Source organism: Sciurus carolinensis, chromosome 13 (genome assembly GCF_902686445.1).
Source record: "Sciurus carolinensis chromosome 13, mSciCar1.2, whole genome shotgun sequence".
Taxonomy (NCBI): domain Eukaryota; kingdom Metazoa; phylum Chordata; class Mammalia; order Rodentia; family Sciuridae; genus Sciurus; species Sciurus carolinensis.
Genome location: NC_062225.1, coordinates 20,266,273 through 20,284,871, shown reverse-complemented (window position 1 = coordinate 20,284,871; position 18,599 = coordinate 20,266,273). Strand labels below are relative to the sequence as shown.

The 18,599-nt window shown below is 35.4% G+C and overlaps 1 protein-coding gene across 3 annotated transcripts; it reads left to right on the top strand.

Moving 5' to 3' along the window:
* Positions 1–587: 587 nt before the first annotated feature.
* Positions 588–18,349, top strand: C1d (C1D nuclear receptor corepressor). Of its 3 annotated transcripts, XM_047522665.1 has the most exons (6): positions 7,165–7,201; positions 11,407–11,435; positions 13,023–13,169; positions 13,902–13,968; positions 14,268–14,323; positions 17,001–18,349. In XM_047522665.1, exons 1-6 carry the CDS (start codon positions 7,189–7,191, stop codon positions 17,163–17,165), a joined length of 477 nt encoding a protein of 158 aa, XP_047378621.1. In that variant the 5' UTR covers positions 7,165–7,188; the 3' UTR covers positions 17,166–18,349. The 3 variants fall into 3 exon arrangements, with proteins under 3 accessions (XP_047378622.1, XP_047378623.1, XP_047378621.1); XM_047522666.1 differs by lacking the exons at positions 7,165–7,201; positions 11,407–11,435 and adding an exon at positions 588–687; XM_047522667.1 differs by lacking the exon at positions 11,407–11,435 and having other exon boundaries at positions 7,150–7,201.
* Positions 18,350–18,599: the final 250 nt, after the last annotated feature.

Below are 18,599 nucleotides of genomic sequence, written 5' to 3'. Positions count from 1 at the left end.
AGAACTTTTAAGTATCGACACCATGATTGTGCAAAGCACCTGTTTAGGCATTTCATACATGGAATTGCAATTTCATGCGTAACTTTTTGTTGAATTATGACTGTGGAACAATTAGAAGTTACGAATGTCAAACGGTGCAGTTCGAACAACTTATTTTTCTTTGGTATGCTCTGATTGTATTTATAGAAATGCAATTTTACATATATTGAAACAAATAATTAAAAATCTGAGCTTGTGTTTTGCACATACTTTTTTTTCAGTTTTATAGTAACTCATTTTTACTGTATTTTACGAAAGTTTCTCTTAACGACGTATTGGAAAAATAAACTCATCCTTCACCACATAAGCTGCTCCGAGTCTAATTTTGAGACAGTGTCGGGAAGAACCAAGGCCCCGGAACACTCTTCGGCCGATGTAAAATCTTTAATAGGTATTATTTTTAGGTAAATACCCTCAGTTTGTATTTACAAATTTAGATAAACGGGCCCGGAGTCCCTCCTCAAAGGCATTTCCTACGGTTGGCCAAAGACACTCAAGAACACTGTCTTCCGGAACTGAGTAGAGGGGCGGGGCGTGTAGTGTGAGATCATCGGAGAGCGACGCTCGTCTGGCAGGCAGAGCCGGCGCGTCATTAACGTCATCATCGCCCGACCGCTTTCAGAGAGACAGGAGTGGAAGGCTCCCGAGGTATTATTCAAAGTTGGGGTTGAGTCTTTCGGGTGTGCCTGCGAAGGTCTGCTTCTCCTGTCCTGGATTACCCTTTCATCTTCTGACCAGACCAGGAGGAGCCGGGTCGGGGCTGCGTCGCCTTCCGGAAATGCGATCTGTCACAACTGAGCTTGGCGGGTGGCACTTGCAGGACCCCCACTTCCGCTTGTCTTGGGATTCCTTGCCGACTTTGGCTTATCCTAGCCCCTCATTTTTCTCTCTTGATCCAGTCTTTTTTTTTCCCCCTTCGCTTGTTAACTCTGCCTTTCAAATATCGGAAGGCGAGAAATAAAAATATCTGACTTCCAAATGAATTTTCAGCCTCCTTTAGGGAGAAGGGCAAAAGTGGAAGGTGTAGAGGAGTAACTTTCCTGTATTACCTTCCTTTATCATTCGCATTCATGGTTGCCGACTGCCTGCCGCCGCTGTATTAGCCCATCTGAGGTAGTGGGCTGATTTCACTTTAAGTTGAAATCTGTAGTGGATAAACGCAAAGCAGTTTTCTTTATGGCCCAGGAAAGTTCAGTGTGACTCAAACTTCTGTTAGCAAATAATAACTTTAATGTCTTTATGTTGACTGCAATTCAATTTTGGCTTGATAAAGGTGTTTCTGTCCGCTTATTTGATGTTTTCGGTCCGCTTATTCACCTATTTGGATTTCTAATAGACTGAATCAAGACTTAACCGCATGTTTTTGATTCAGAAATAATAGGTTTTAAAAAACAAAAGGCCGAATGTTTTCTCTGATATGTGGATGCTAATTCACAATGGGGCGGGGACGCTAGGGAAGAATAGAGTTACTTTAGGTTAGGTAGAAGGGAATGAAGGGAGAGGAAGGGATATGGGTGTGGGAAGGATAATAGAGTGAAACAGACACTATTATGTCATGTACATATATGACTGCATGACCGATGTGATCCTACAACGTGTACAATCAGAAAAATGTGGTTATACTCCATTTATGTATGATTTATCAAAATGCATAAATGCATTCTACTGTCATGTATAACTAATTAGAACAGATAAAAAATAAAATTCCATATCATTAAAAAAAGAGAAAGAATAGGTTTTATCCATTGAAGTTCAGTGAACAGTTTGTGGTTTGTGGAAATGATAGAATTCATTTTTTTTTGTTGGAATATAAAATGACAAAGTCTGAACAATGGATTTTCAAAATAATCTGAATAGTTGCTTTCAAATTGCCTCACAAATCAGAGACAGTATACCTTTTATTAATAGCTTTTAACTTTTCAAATGGCTCTTCATATATATTATCTCATCTACTATTTCCAAACATTTGACCCTTTAAGTAAGACTCTAAATAGTCTACATTGGATTAGGGTTTTTGATCATTTATAGTTTAGTAAAATAGTAATATTACTAGCAAATGTTTTGAGTGTTAACTGAACCAGGTACTGTTCTAATAGCATACCTGTGTTATTCATTCAATCTGCACAAGAACCCTGTATATGATTATTGTTATTTTAGAGAAGAGATAATTGTAATAAATAAGTTCCATGTATTTTCAAAGGTAATTTTGCTGCTTCATATTTATAATTTTGAAAACCTTTTGAACTACAAATATTGAAAAGAAGTAAATTGCTTCTAATCTGATGTAATTACTTACCTCAATCTTCAGCAACCTCCTTATAACTTATACTTTTTATTATAGACTTTGTTTTTAGAGTTTAATATCTTTATTAGAAAAGGAAGAAACTTTTATCTTCTCAGGGATTTTATTGTAATCCTGAAGGAGAATTCTAGGTGACACTAACATAGACCCCAGTTTGCCCACGACAGCAGTATTTATTGAGAACTTGTATGTTCATTTCACTATCATTTTCTAAGATAATATAGTGTTTAAAAGTAGTTACAGTGATAGAATTCTGGTACAACATCTGCAAATGGTTCTCTAGTTTTAAAAAACAATATGTATGTTGATTTTTCTTTTCTAACGTAGTTCATAAATGTGTGCAACTCAACTTGGTATAGAGATTGTCCCCGAATGTACAATATGAAATATTTTTCCTTGGATCTATGTAGTAACTTCCTAATATATGTAAGTCCAAATTACAATCTGATAAGATTCTTTGAAAGTTGGTTTCAGTTTACTTTGATTGGTTTTAATCCATAAAAACTATGCTTCAGATTTAGAATTTTAACCTCTTTTTGGGTTAGTGATCTATGAGGCTGGGCAGTAGTACGATAGTTCCCAGTCAGCCATGTGATCTTGAGGGTAAACAACTGATACTCTACAGTAAACTGTAGTCAATGAATTATGTAAGATATGCAGCATTTTATTATAAAGTAGGCCTTGTGTTAGATGATTTTGCACAACTGTAAGCTAAGTAAGTGTTCTGAGCATGTTTAAGGTAGGCAAGCCTAAGCTATGTTTGGTAGGTTAGATATATTAAATACATTTTCAACTTAAAAAGGATTTATTGGTATATAACCCCATTGTTAGTTGGGGAGTATCCGTAGTTGCTAAGTACCTAGTATCTGTCACCATTAAATGTGTGTATGTGACAAAACTTATTATTAGTGATGTGGAGATAACAAATTTGATGCAGTATGAATCCTGCCTTGAAGAAAGCGCCTAGCAAGTAAATAACAACTGGAAAGTTCTGAAGATGAGTGATGTGATCCTGACTTAAGTTTTAATAGGATCACTCTGGTTGCTATACTAAGAATAGCTTACTGGATGGTGGAGTAGATGAAAGCCAGGAGACTAATTAGGAAGATGTTGTAATAATTCAGATGAGATGATAGCATCTTAACTATATGGAAAGAAGTGAAGGTAGTAAATAGCAGGACAATTTTGGATGTATTTTGTAGGTGAAGCCAACAGAATTTGCTTATGTATTGAATGTGGGTTGCGAGAACAAGGCAATTGTCAATTTTGAGCCTGAGCAACTAGAAGAGTGGAATTACCTTTTCTGAGCCTTGGAAACTGTGAAGGGCAGGCTTGTGGGAGAAGATTAGGAGTTCAGTTATGACATGTTAGGTTTGAGATGTTCGTCATCCAAGTGGAGGTGGTGAGTGGGCAGTTGGTTATATGGAGCCTGGAGTTCAGGGGAGTAGTCGTTGCTGGAAACCAAGCATTTGGGAGTTGTCAGTGAACAGATGATATTTAAAGTATCACCTACTTGGCACTAGTCATTAAAGCAGTGAATGTAGATATTCGAGAAGAGAAGCAGCGTGAGATCTGAGTCCTCAGATATTTTATCATTTTCACATTAGAAAAGTGAGGAAGAACCAGCAAGGGAAGAAGACAATTCTGAGTCTGGTATCTTGGAATTCAGGGTGGAATAATGTATTCAGTTTTTTTCAGATGCAGCTGATGAATCAGGTAAAATGAAGATTGACACCTTTGGATTTATGGCGATACATGAGTAATGTTACTGATAGGTATGTGATAACTCTTAAGTCTGAAGAATCAGTCACATACCAGTATATAATTATATTATGGGTGTATTCAGAGAAACCTGGGAGCAAAGCAGAGGAAGAGACTACTTTTGGGAGATATGGAAGTCTTTAAAGAGGAGTGGGCATTTGATGTGGGATTTGAATGATTAATAAATTTTTCTAGGCCCCCCCGCCCCCATGAGTTGGGGTATGGGGCGATCTTTTCCAAACAGAGGGAAAGGACTGTGAAACGACTTCCCTTCTTTCACAGGTGCACCTCCCCATCAGCTATTTTAAAGATGCTTTGTCAAGTTCTGTTTCCTTTGTATCCACTAGCCAATTCCCTGTTTTGGGTAACCATTCTAGCTCTAGGTCTACTAGACATTGTGGGGATATTAGTCTTGTAGAATAATGACAGGAACAGAAGTCGAATGTGATGTTGGGGGTAGGGGAAAAATGGGAATCCAGGCTGGAAGTGTGAGAGGACTAGACTTTGTAGGACCTTCCATGTTGTGTAAAAGAAGATTTTATCCTGAAAGAGTAAGGGACCATTACCGGGATTTGTGAGGGATGCTTGTCCATTGCATCTGAATTCCATTCCACTGAGCTTTACCACTTATTAGTCCTGTGACCTAAGTCCCTGTGGTGTTGTCAATAAAACGAGGCTATTATATGTTCCTAATTATAGAGTTGTCATGAAGACTCCCCCACTACTGTATTTGTCCACTTCACTATCATCAAGAATACTTTCTTTTTTATTTCATTTTTAAGAGTACTTTCTTAAAGGAAGTATTCAGTCTACTCTTAGATTAAGTTGCATCCACTAGTTTATAGTCTCAGGGCACTATGTATTTATGTCATTGTTGTAATTTTATATTTCTGCAATTATTTGATTAGTTTATCATCTGCAGTAAATGTAAGCTTAGTGTGGGCAAGTTTTTGCTTGTAATTATATTCTGTTATGATTTAGATATGAGGTGTTCCCCAAAAGCTCAAATGTGAGACAATGCAAGAAAGTTTAGAGGAAAAATGATTGGGCTATGAGAGAATTAACCTAATCAGTACATTAATCCACTTGAATGAATTAACTGTGTGCTAACTATAGGCAGTCAGGGTGTGCCTGGAGGAGGTGGGTCATTGGGGACGTGCTTTTCGGGTACATATTTTGCCCCTGGCGAGTAGAAGAATCTCTCTGTTTTATGATTGCTTTGTCCTGAGCTGCTTTTCTTTGTCATGCTCTTCTGCCCTGATGTTCTGCCTTACCTTGGGCGCGAAACAATGGAGTTGACCATCGGTGGACTGAGAACTCTGAAATTTTGAGCACCAAATAAACTTTTCTTTCTCTAAAATTATTCTTATTATGTCTTTGGTCACAGCAATGAGAAAAGTGACTAAAATATATTCCAAGTATCAGGACAATAAGTCATCAACCCTAAATAAATATCTATTGAATAAGTAAATCCTTAATGTTTGGCAGGTGGTAAATGCTCAGTAGATGTTATTCATTTATAAGTCATTGTGCATTGTGTGCAGAGGAAGGAGTCAAGGATCAATAAAAGAATTGTCAGGTAACTGAGAGGTGAACCAGTGGTGGTTGGGTAGCATTTATTTTGTCTTTCATGAGTTTCTTTAGGAATGTTCAATAGGCCCAGAGCTAAAATGGTTACTCAGGACTGAGAAATAGCTAACAAGCCCAGAGAAATGATAAGGACTTCCAGAAGCAACTTGGAAATAGTTGGATAAGGGAGGACAGAAGAGGTTTTCATACCCTGGGAATAGAGAGAATATGGTTTTATGGTGGCTAGAAAATTTAGATATAAGGAAGTGAATACATTCATATGGTTCTTTGAATATAATAGAACTGAAGAATATAGGTTTCATTTAGCTGCTAAGTAGTAGGAAATGACACTTATATGGCCTAATGTGGAATTAGGTAAATTTTGAAATTTAAGATAATTAAAATTTTCATTTATAAACATGTAATTATGTTACTCAAGTCATTTAAAAATCAATTCAGAGAGTGTAATATAATATGCTCTTGTATAGTTATCCTGTGTGTGTGTGTGTGTGTGTGCATGCGCGTGAGCGCTTGCATCCCTGGGGAGTACATCACTATGACACAGCCCACTCAAGGAGCTTGTAGTCAGAGGGGAAGTCCAGTAAATAAATAAAGAGACATTATAAGATAGCGTTTTAATTGACATGACAGCTTGTAGGTGCGTTTATCCGCACAGAGAATGGAAGGAGGGCACTCAGAGGACTCTTTATTGGCTGAAGTGAAACCTTATCTCCAAAGAGAAGCAGGATTTGAACAAAGTGGAATTGCAAGGGCATTTGAGTACAGAGAGCCACCTGGTGAAAGTTTAGAGAGAGAATATGGTGCATTTGGAAAGCTGCCATCATGCCTTCAGTTAGAGGATTGGAGGAGGACAAAAATGAGTTTAGACATGCAAGGGCCACTTTATAATGACCTAGCATCCATGCTAAGCGATTTGGAATTATCTTCTAGGTAGTGGGGAACTACTGCAGAATTTTAAGCAGAGGAGTACCATGATCAGATTATTTTTATAGAAAAATCATGTTTTGTTTCATTCTAAAATTGAGAGTGGGGAAAAATTGGGAGTAGGGAGACTTCTTAAAGGCTGTTGAAAAGCTGGTCAGTGAGAATGGAGCAAAGTGTGTGGTGTAGGGAGATTAAGAAAGCCATATTGACAGAACTGATTGAATTGGGGGCCTGAGAGAGGAGTCAGGAGTGACTTGTAGTTTTTTTCCTGGTCTGATCACTCAGAGAATGGAGGGGAAGAGGTAGTTGATGACCTCAGGTTCAGATGTGGTGCTGTTCACCCTTCTTTTCCTCCTATGAGTACTTTGGTTTCCCTAATCAGTGAGAGGAGGGACAGAAGAATGACAGTACACCCTGTAGGGATACCAGCTACTGGACACTGTGTCCCCGCCACACCCTCTGCTCCTTATTCTCAGCTAGACCTTGCTGAGCACGTTTTCTCATGTTCTCTCCATCTGTCTCTGCCTTTGCAGGTGGATGGGTGAGGAGGACCTGTACAACTTGGAAGGGGAATGAGGAACAAAGGTGGATGAGTTCTTTCTTCTCTTTGGAAGTTTTACTATGCATAGCCTTAGGCAAGTCATTTAGCCCCACCGTGGCTGAGGATTAACTAAGTTAAGGTATATGGAGGGCTGAGAATAGGGCCTGGCACATGGTGCTCTTCAAGTATTTGCTATTGCTGGAGTCGCTGCTTCATCCTAGGGTCAAAGTTGCAGAGTTCCTGCACTTTCCCTTTGAAAGTAACAGATATGTCAGTGGAATTGGGAAGAATTTCTGATACAGAAGAGGCTTTATTTTTTAGCCTGCCTTCCCTTTAGTTGGAATGAGGCAAGTGATTCAGTCTAATGAGGGCAGTTATTCTTTTTTTTTTTTAATATCTTTTATTCGTTGATAGACCTTTATTTTATTCATTTACTTATATGTGGTGCTGAGAATCGAACCCAGTGCCTCACACATGGCAAGCGCTGTACAACTGAGCTACAATCCCAGCCCCAAGGGCAGTTATTCTTATTGCCTTGCTCTCACTGTTCACCCTAACCCATTTTAACAATAAAAGTTGCTTGTTTACTAGGGCTTAGGGATGGGGATTAATAGCGGGAAAAATCCCCACCATGTTCTGGAGAGACAAAATATTTTCTGATAGGAAAATTGGATGAAAAAACTCATATTTAAATAAAGACCTTTTGTGGTTTTTTAAAAAAATCCTTGAGAAGTCAGATACTTTATAAATATGCCTTTATTTAAATTTAGTTATTGTTTATTTTATATTACACAATTAAAAATTTTTGAAATAAAATTTAAACAATTAAGAATTAGAAGAGTCCCTGCCTCTTCTTGAAGAGAATTCTATTTTCTTTATAGACCTCTTTTCAAACCTTTTTTCTGCATAAATTCAAGTATGGATTAAAAAGACCCAAAGACATATTTTAGGCACATTTTTTTGTAATAATGTTCCATGACTTTTTTCACTTCTTCTGTTGAGTGTCACTACACATAGACTTCTTTAATTTTAGTGGACATACAGTATTCCCATGGATGGATGTTACTGTAATTCATTTAACTGTTTCCTTGTCAAAAGAATCTAGGTTGTTTCTAGTGTTTTGGTTGTAGTTTATTTGCTTTCAACAAATGTTTATTGACTGCTTTCATTATTGTTTCCTTCTTTTGGTGGTAGACAGATAATAAATGAATAAAAAATTAAATGTGTGTCAGGTGCTGTTAAATGATGTAAGGGGTGAGAGGAGTTTGCGAGTGAAGTGAGGGCAATGCATTTTTAAATGGGGTGGGCAGGAAAGATTCCCCACTAGGTGACATTTGAGCAGAGGTCTGGTGAAGGTGAAATAATGAGCCTTGGAGCTGTTGGCCAGGAAGGAGGAGAGAAAGACAGCATTCCAGGAAGGGGAGAAAGCCCCGATGCCATGCTGGAGAACAGCAGTGGGGTTGTTGTGGCTGGAGAGAAATGAGCAAGGGGAGAAATGGGAGGCCATGAAGTCATGGAAGGTGAGGATTGTGTATGGACCATTTTACACTCTGCGGATTTTGTCTTTTACTCTGAGTGAAGTGGCAAGCCTTTGGAAATTCCTGAGTAGAGATACGGCTTGATCTTATTTTGAATGTTCACTCCTTTCTTGATTAAAGACTGTTTTTGCTGGAAGCAAAGAGGCTATTCAGGTGGCTTTTGCAACAATCCAGGCAAGACATGAGGGTGGTTTGGACCGGGGTGGTAGCAGTAGAGTGGTAGGAAGGGATTTGATTCTGGATATGTGTTAAAGAGGAGGGGAGAAAGTACATGCAGGGATCTCTGAAATCTTGGGTCTGAACAATTAGAAAAAATTATCTTGAGATGGGGAAGACTATCAAAGACAAGATTAGGAATTTGTTGTTGGGCCTGTTACATTTGAGAATTTATTAGATATCCAACCAGAGATATGGAGTAAGCCATTGGAAATGTAAATTTAGAGTTCTGTGGAAAGATCAGAGCTGGAGACAAACCTGGGAGTCATCAGTTTATTAATGCAATTTAAATCTCTGAGCTCATCTAGGAATAAGTATGATAGAGAAGAAAAAGTCAGGGACAGTCTTTGGGCACTTCAAGGTTAAGAGGCTGAGGGCAAGAGAAGGATGCATTAGAGAGACCAAAAAACCAGCCAGTGGGGTGGAAGAGCAACCAAGAAAATGTGATGTCCTGGAAACCAGGCGGAGGGAGATGATGTCAAATGATGAGAACTGAGAATTGATGTTGAGTTTAACAATGTGGCATTAGAGTGACCTTGAACAATTTCTAGTGAAAAGCATGGAGTTTATTTGTAGGGGATCAGAGAAATAATGAAAGGAGAAAAATTAGACACTGTTAACATAAGCAACCCATTTGAGGAATGTTTTTGAAAAGGGAGAAAGAAAATGGGGCTATAGCCAGAGGGTATGTTAGTCAGTTTTCTAGCACTGTGACAAAATACCCAAGATAATCAACCCTTACGGTTTAGATGTGAGGTGTCCCCCAAGAGCTCACATGTGAGACAATGCACGACGATTCAGAGAAGAAATGATTGACTTATAAGAGTCTTAACCCAATCAGTGAATTAATCACCTGGTGGGATTGAGTGATAACTGAAGGCAGGTGAGGTATGGCTGGAGGAGGTGGGTCCTTGGGGCATGCCTTTGGGGTATATATTTGTATCTGGCAAGTGGATCTCACTCACTCTACTGTCATTATGTGAGCCCTTCCCTCTGCCACAATCTTCCACCATGATGTTCTGCCTTACCTTGAGCCCCGAGGAATGGAGCCAACTTTCTATGGACTAAATCTCTGAAACTGTGAACCTTCAAATCAACTTTTCCTCCTTTACAATTGTTCTGGTTGGGTCTTTTTAGTCACAGTAGTGAAAAAGCTGACTAAAACATCAACTTATAAGGAGGAAACATTTATTTTGGCTCACAGTTTGAGAAATTTCAGCTCATGGTTACTTCGCTCTGTTGCTTTTGGGCCTGTGGTGAGGCTGAGTATCATGGTGGGGAGTGTGTGATAGAGCAAAGCTGTCACTTATGGTGGTCAAGAAGAGAGAGGGAGGAGCTGGGGACCCAATACTCCTTTCAAGGGCACACCCTGCTTATGACCCAACTTCCTTCCACTAGGCCTTACCTCCTAAAGGTTTCACCACCTCCCAGTACTGTGGGCTGGGGACCACACCTTCTAGCATATGGGCCTTGGAAGACATTTAAGAACTAAACCATAACAGAGAAAGATATAAAGTCAAGGTGTTTCTTTTGTTTCTTGTTGTTGATGGAAAAATAAAATATTTAAAGCTTATGGATAATGATCTAGCAGAGGGAAAAATTGATGCAAGAGAGTGGGAGAAATTCAGAGAAGAGTTTGAAGTCAATTTTAATACATTCACATACATATGTACAAAGATTTTTGTAGGGCTAGATTCTTAAAAGGATTTCCCAAGTCAAAAGAAAAGCTCTAACAATTTATATTCTACCTTCAATGTATACCCTTGCTAACATTAAAAATTCCTAATCTTTAAAGTTATTGCCAACCTAGTGGGTGATGATAATGTATCTAATCATTTTTTTATATTTTGGCAAATATTTTCTCCTGTCTTTACCTTTAATTTTGCTTATGGTATTTTTTACCACATAAACTATTTTTCCTTTCAGTTTTTTGGGTAGTTAAGGCTGTCAGCCATTTCCTTTTAAAACATTTGAGTTTCATTTGGATGATATAAATAATTTTCCTTTTTCTTTTTAAAAATTTTGAGCCAGGGTCTCACTAAGTTGCCTAAACTGGGCTAAAATTTGAGATTCTTCTGCCTTAGCCTCCTGAATATAATATTTTATGTAATCTTCTAATATGGTTATATATTTATATTTTTAATTCATCTTGAGTTTACTTTTTTGTATATTATGAAATAGGTTTATGAAATAAGTTTCCCATATCTTTTTTATATTCTTAAATAGTTAAATTCCTTAGGTATAATTGCTTCCTAAAGATTTTGAGGAAATTACCTGTAAGATCTTCTAGGCCTGGACCCTTTCTGGAGAGTAGGTCTTTGACTACTTTGTACTTTTTTTCCCTATGGTTAATGGTCTAAATACTTCCTTCTGGTTTTGGTAATTGATTTTTTTTTTCTGCAGAACATCATTCTTTTTATTTACATTTTCAAATTTATTGGTTTCAAATTATACGTAGAGAAAGTACTAATGAGTCTTCTCTGTATTTGTCGTAGATCCCTGTACTTTCACTTTTATGCAGCTGGTGAGTGCTGGAGCTGTCCTTTGGCTTGGCTGTTTTCAGCCCTTTTGGCCCTTGATTTGGGGGTTATTCCTAGATTCTTATTCTGTTTTGTTTGTAAAGTTCTTTGACTCTGCTTCCTATCAGTTCGATCTTGCCTGCTCTGCTTACAGAAATTCTGCTGTTGAGGTCTGTTGATGGGTATGATCTTAGTTTCCAACATTTTTATTTTTTTTCTGTCATTTTGGAGGAATTTTGTGAGGGATGAAAGGCAAATGCTTATTTTCATTTAACCTTTTGGGATAAGAAGTCACAGTTCTTTCCTGTATGGTTTTCTATAGTCATTTGTTAAGTTACTGGTTTTTGAACAGTAGTTGGATAGTAACTTCACAGCTCAAGTAGTGACAGGTAGACTTTTTTTTTTTTTTTTTTTAATGAAACTGGATGTCTCAGTGGAATATACTCATTGAAAAGAAATGTTGATTTATTATGACTAAATGTTCAGGTAGTACTTTTGAAACCTAAAAAGATATAGCATAACATTTAGAACTATAAGGTGCTTTATAGATCATTAGACCAACTGCCTTGTTTTATGGATGAGGTATTTGAGGCCCAGAGAGATTCAGTGATTTATCTAAGGTGACAAAGTCAGTGATCAAGCAAGATGGAAAGCCCATCTCTTTACTTCCATTCTGCAATGCTCTTTGCTACGATTTACATTATTGCTCTTCTCCTTAGCCATGTAATGAAAGAGGCATTTCTGCTAATAAAAATTTTTGTAACCTAAAGATGTTACACATGACTTGGAATTGCTTCTGAAATTTGGTATTAGGTACTTCATTTAATACATTGTATGGATTTTGCTTTTTCTCACATAAATATTAATTATTATGATATAAATGTGAATTTTAAAAGAATGGCCTGTCAGAGTATGTTCTATCCTAAATGAAAACCATATAGTTTATTTTCCCCAAGTTTTTTTCTTTTCTGCTTATAGACTTTATGAGATTTATGAACTCTCTGAATTTCTTATTAATATTTTTAAAAAATGTAAGGAATATAAATATATATAGGCTTGAGAAATAGTTTTAGTGGTAAATGACCAACGTTTTTCACACCTAAGATTTCTAATTTTTTAGTTTAATATAACATCCTGCTAGATCACCGTTTAAATTTAGAAAGGCTAAGATATATAAGCTTTTCAAAGAAAAGTACTTTGCTTATTTCTTCAGCAGGCATTAGGGGATATACTTATTAAACTTTCATTGCTTTTCTTGGTCTTTCACTTCAACAGAAAGTTTTTAAAATGTAGGAATTTGATTATATCTCATATTTGTAATCATGTTTTTAGTGTTTTTAAATGTATTAAACATTTGATACGTGTAGCATTAGTGGACTTGGGTGGGTTCTTTCCTCTTTCCTCCCAAGCTGTTTAAGAAGAAGGGAAGCTGGAATAAAGTTGCTCTAGAATCGTATTCGGAGAATATTTGTTTAATTAGCTTCATGTTTTAACTCTTTTAGTGCTTTTGAAATAAATGAAATTATTTTTTGGTAAACTAAAGAACATGCTCTGTCTCCATTATGAACTCTCAGAATTTATTTTTTTTCCAGTTGGTCATAATGGCAGGTGAAGAAATTAATGAAGACTATCCAGTAGAAATTCATGAGTATTTGTCAGCGTTTGAGAATTCCATTGGTGCTGTGGATGAGATGCTGAAGACCATGATGTCTGTTTCTAGAAATGAGTTGTTGCAGAAGGTATTTTAAGAATGTAATTCCTAAAAGTTGAGTTTCATAGATAGCACTCTGTCTTATGAAACATATGGAAGAAACAATAGATTAGTGATTTATGCTTCTTTCTCCCTTTATTTCAATTTTTTAAGTGTTTTGGTTTTTTTGGGGAGAACAATAAAACACCAACCTTAACTACATTTTCATGTTGACTTGGTTTTCAGAAACAAGGAGCACTTACAGCATTCTTTTTGACAGACTCTATTTTTGACCTTCTAAGTATTACAATGATGTTATCAGGGTTTCTGGAAACTCTATAGGACAAAAAGAGTAAATTGACTTTGACAGTGTAAAACAAATCTCATTATGTTTCTTCTGTCTTTGGTAGTGCTTAAGCATGTTAGCCTGCTTCTTATACATAGATGCATCATGTACAATGTTTATATTGAAAAATTGCTTTTGACATAAAAGCCCAGATGATAACTTCTGAAATTAAAATAATTCAGAAGAATTTTTCTTGGATGATATATATTTCTTGTCTAACTAAAGATGATACTCTGAAGTGAAAATTTGTGGGGAAAAAATCTCTGGTTAAGAAAACTTATTTTTGTAAATTATATCCAGATCATTTGGTTGTTGCATTGTAAGAAGTAAAAAGAACCCAAACATTTCTTTGATACATTGGGCTTCATGAAAGTTTAAGATGTTATCTGATGGTGTTCAAAGTTTGCGTATTTATTTTGCTCTCTTTTTTATTAGTTGGACCCGCTTGAACAAGCAAAAGTGGATTTAGTTTCTGCGTACACATTAAATTCAATGTTTTGGGGTATGTATGTTACTTTGGAGTTAATTAGAAAGCAAATATTTAATTTTTAAATGATAGCAAAATATATGTTTATGCTTTATAGTGATTTTAATAGTCAGATATTTATTTCTTTTAAATCAGAATACTGGGTTTCCATGAGTCACATGTAAATTTAATACTACATAGAGGAGGAATGATTTAAAATTTAATTAACCATCCATCTACTTTCCTTTTTTTTGTGAGTAATTAGGGTTTCTTTAGTTGGGGTGTTCTTATTAATACTTAACACCAATTTATGCTATGAAATCTTTCTCTTGTAGTTTATTTGGCAACTCAAGGAGTGAATCCTAAGGAACATCCAGTAAAGCAGGAATTGGTAAGATTTCAGTTAATTTATTTTCATTTTATATATTTGTTATAGTGTTCCTGACGTTTCAGTTATACTGCCTTTATCATACTAATCATGGAGAACAAAATTAGTCAAAATTATGATAGTGAGCCAGATCTTACATGTCTTTGGTTTTTCTTTCTCTTACCTTTGTCAGAGAATTGGTGTTCCATATATTATATAAATCTCTGGATGGGAAAATGTTAGGATTCTAGTAATTATTTATAACTTCCATATTATTTTTCCTATAAATTCTTAAAATCCTGTTCATCTCTAGGGCTACTTTTTTTTTTTTTTAACTCTTACACAATTCTTAAAAGTATATTCTAGTTGATTTACTAGCAAAGACGGGAAAGTTTCTCCCCCACCTTTTCAATTCCTCCATTAATTCATTTTCTCAGCAGTAAAGAATCCAGTTCAGCAACAAAGCTAAAAGCTTTTTTGGCACCAGCTGTATGTGTACTGTCCAGTAATTCTGCATTAGTGACATATTTACAACCTGTAATAAATCTTCTAGGTTTGTCTTTGTATTCCATTTAGATGTATAAGTATAGTATATAAGGTCTGATATCTTGGAGTTTTTGCTGACTTCAAATATTAAATCAAATCATTCAATTTGAAAGGAAAAATTGGAAATCAGACTTATGGTTACCTTCTTGACTTGGCTTTATGAATAAGAATATTAATAAATTTATTTTTTGTGTTTGTAAAACATAAAGTATATATATTTATGTGAAATACACTTGACATTATATTCTTGTTCTCAAGTCTTATGGTAGTTGATATGTATGTTATTCACAACTTAGTAAAGCACTTGGTCATTTATTTATTTTTTTTAAAAGAGTGCACCAGACTTGTCTTCATTTTTTTAATGTGTGGACTAAGGCATTTTCTTCTTTCAAATTTCTTGAAGGAAAATAAATTTGTTTAAAATGCACAGTTGTGAAATCTATTTAAAGCAGAAGCATAAGGCAATATGATATGCAGATTTTGTTTTGACCAGTGATACTGGTTTTAAATCTTCAGAAGTATAGGTTGTATCATCTATTTTTAACTTTCTAATACAGACTTTACATTTATAAGATGTCTTTTTTTCCTTTTAATGCAAAGTTATTTAGAGTACTCAATACTGGCTTTGTAAAAGGATAGGATCATTTGTCTTTAGCCTCAGAATCTACTGTGTAGAGAGTACATTAATATTCTGAACAGAGTTGGCAAATAAAAAGCATACAAAAACTATTCCTCTTTTCTGACCTTGTGACAGACATTACTAATTGATCACAGAGTTAGTGTCTTGCTATGTACATCATAAATGGGGAAAGGGTTTGAAAATTAATCACTTTATTCATTCAACAAATATTTGAATGCCTACTGGGAGCCAGGCATTATTTCCAAGTGAGATGATTCCTCATTGAACTAAGCTGAGAAATGTGCAGATACCACACTGTGTGGAATGTAGGGGGACAAACAATAAACATAATAAAATAAATAATAAATGTATATGTGACTGTAGTATTTTAAGAAGTAATGTGTTATGGGAAAAAAGCAAAATATGAGCAGGATGAGGAGACTTGGAGTTCTTGAGTAGGATTGCAGTTTTAAATGGTGAAGGCAGGGCCTTATTGCCAAGGTTAACATTTGAGCAGAGAAGAAGAGAGGAGGTGACTGTGTGGATATTTGAGGAAGATCATTTCAGACAGTGGAATAAACAGGGCAAAGGCCCCAAGGCAGGACTGGGTTGTGGATATGCTGCCCTTGGTGTCTACTATTGAAAGGACTATGACTTTTATAGTACTCAGAGAAATAGGGAGCCAGTAGAGGATTTTGAGCAGAGTTTCTAGCCTTTTACAGTGAAAAAATGGAAGGTTCTGCATTTTTCTTTGTATGTTTATGTAACTGTTTTGATTATTTTAATGAAACTTACTTTCAAGCAGTGATCAATCATTTAATATGCTATTTTATGACTGTCATCAACTTTATTTCTCCATTGAAGTATAGGATAGCCATTTATGCTGATTAATGGTCTCAGAAGATTCAGAGTGGCCCAGTAACATATTATGTTTCTCACCTTGTAAAGTCTGATTAGAACTGTATATTTTATTAGAAAATTTCATGCACTTATCAATCAAAATCATGAAATTGAATAAAAGAGCTCATATTTTCTTTCTGCCTATTTTAATTGTGACACTGGACAGTAATAAAAAATAAATGGCTAAATACTGCCTTATCTATTTTCTGTTTAGAAAAACTACAGGAGAATTTAGTTTTTGTGTTACAAATGTATGGGAACTCAGATTTTAGATTTTAGACTTCAGGTACAAAACGGTTAATATGTGCATTTAGTTCAATGCTAATTTAAAAAATTTATAACCGCATATGAACCATTCAGTGTGTTATCTCAGTAGTGGTGTGTATGGTTCTTTCTCTTTGAAAACACTCAGAACACTTCTGAAAATGACTTTTTAATGTCTGTCTTTTTCATAGACCGTGAACTCCAGGAAAGCATGGAGCATGTTTATCCTGTTCACTTGCATTTGCTAGCACCATGTACTTAATAGGCAATAAATACGTATCTGTTGAATTTAACTGAGGTATAGCATAATAAAACTTAGTGGTGGTGAACAGCTCAGTAAATCCATTGCCTTTTTTTCTTTTTATCTCTAAGGAAAGAATCAGAGTGTACATGAACAGAGTCAAGGAAATAACAGACAAGAAAAAGGCCGGAAAGCTGGACAGAGGTGCAGCTTCAAGATTTGTAAAAAATGCCCTCTGGGAACCAAAACCTAAAAACGCATCAAGAGTTGCCAATAAAGGAAAAAATAAAAATTAACCTTTTGGTTTTGATGTATACATATTCAACAAGTACATCATATTTATTGTTTTACAAAATACATGATTATGTGGCAATGCAAGATTTGAATGTATTCCTTTTAAAATTCACATATAAATTTATCCTTTAAATTTGTAATGCTAAATACTTGTCTTTATTGATTTTCCTGTAGAGCACCATGAAGTTTTTAACATTGTGATATATATTTTATATTTATAGTTTACCATCTCTTTTGATGAGATACTTCTTCCCTTATGTTGCTCAATCTTGAAAGTATCCCTTTATAAGCAACTGTGAAATTTAAGTTAAATGTTCTTTGTAAACATTTGTACTATTTTAAATGAATAATGATCTTATGAAGTATGTTATCTGTAGCTGAAGTTGTAAGTACATCTGTTTTCATTATGTGATATTAAGAAAGAATGAAATGACTTAAAGGTCCACTTTTTTGTGTGTAGTTAATTCATCATGTTTTCATGATTTTAGGAATTATTGCTTTTTTGATATTCAAAGAGTGAAATTAAAACTAAGATTGTACTTTAATTCTTGGCTTGTTGCCTCTGTGTCCCATTTAAAATAAAATATATTCTAATTAACTTTAGGTGGAAAATAAGGTTGTATGTTGATGGCTGAATTTTGGCCTGATGGCTGTATAATAAAGGCTGTCGACGTGTAGTCGACCTGGTTATTCTTCTCATTTGAGTAAATGTGCCTTCCAAATTAGGAAGATAAGTTTTAGAAGTCATGTTGAATAGAAAAATTCATGAGTTTTTGTTCTTCGGTTCTCCTGGTCTCATTTTTTCAGATTATTTGATTACATGTGGTTGAGGTTCCATCAAGCACATATAAGTGTTTTTGGAACAGCTTTCTTTGTTATATAATGCCACTTAAGCAGAGGAGAAATCCAAAGGAGATTACACTATGTTCATGTTCTGATTTATTTTTCTGGTATATTTGTTTCAGAGAATTCTACATATTAAACCTTTTTTTAATGTCTATGCCCATGAATTTTAATTATATGCCCTTAATGCTTTCATTCTTTGAATCCACATCATTATGTGCAGGATTGCCAAGTACAGTAAAGTACTTTAATTTTTGAAAAAAGGAGTTGTTAAAATTTTCTGTGTGATTAATTCTCTATAAGTAACCTTGAATAAATGGATTTCTTGATTTATGGTAGCAGATATTGGAAATGGTCTTAAAATGTAATGGATTTTGTAAAGAATGTTGAACTATTTCTGTGATCCATGAAGAGGAAGTCACTGATAGATACGGAAAATCTTCTGGCTCTGACATCAGACAACTTTTGAAGTGGAAGATCACTTTTGAACATTTATAGTTACTTCTGTCCTTTTGCACCTTCACTCAAATTTCTAGTGCTTTTATAAGTAACTTTATGAGAAAACAGGTGTTAAGATCAAATCTAGTGTGCAT

Excerpts from the sequence above, each read along its gene's own strand:
- C1d (XM_047522665.1), top strand. Across the intron at positions 13,170-13,901 it reads GAAATGAGTTGTTGCAGAAG|TTGGACCCGCTTGAACAAGC; the intron begins GTATTTTAAGAA and ends CTTTTTTATTAG. Across the intron at positions 13,969-14,267 it reads ATTAAATTCAATGTTTTGGG|TTTATTTGGCAACTCAAGGA; the intron begins GTATGTATGTTA and ends TTTCTCTTGTAG.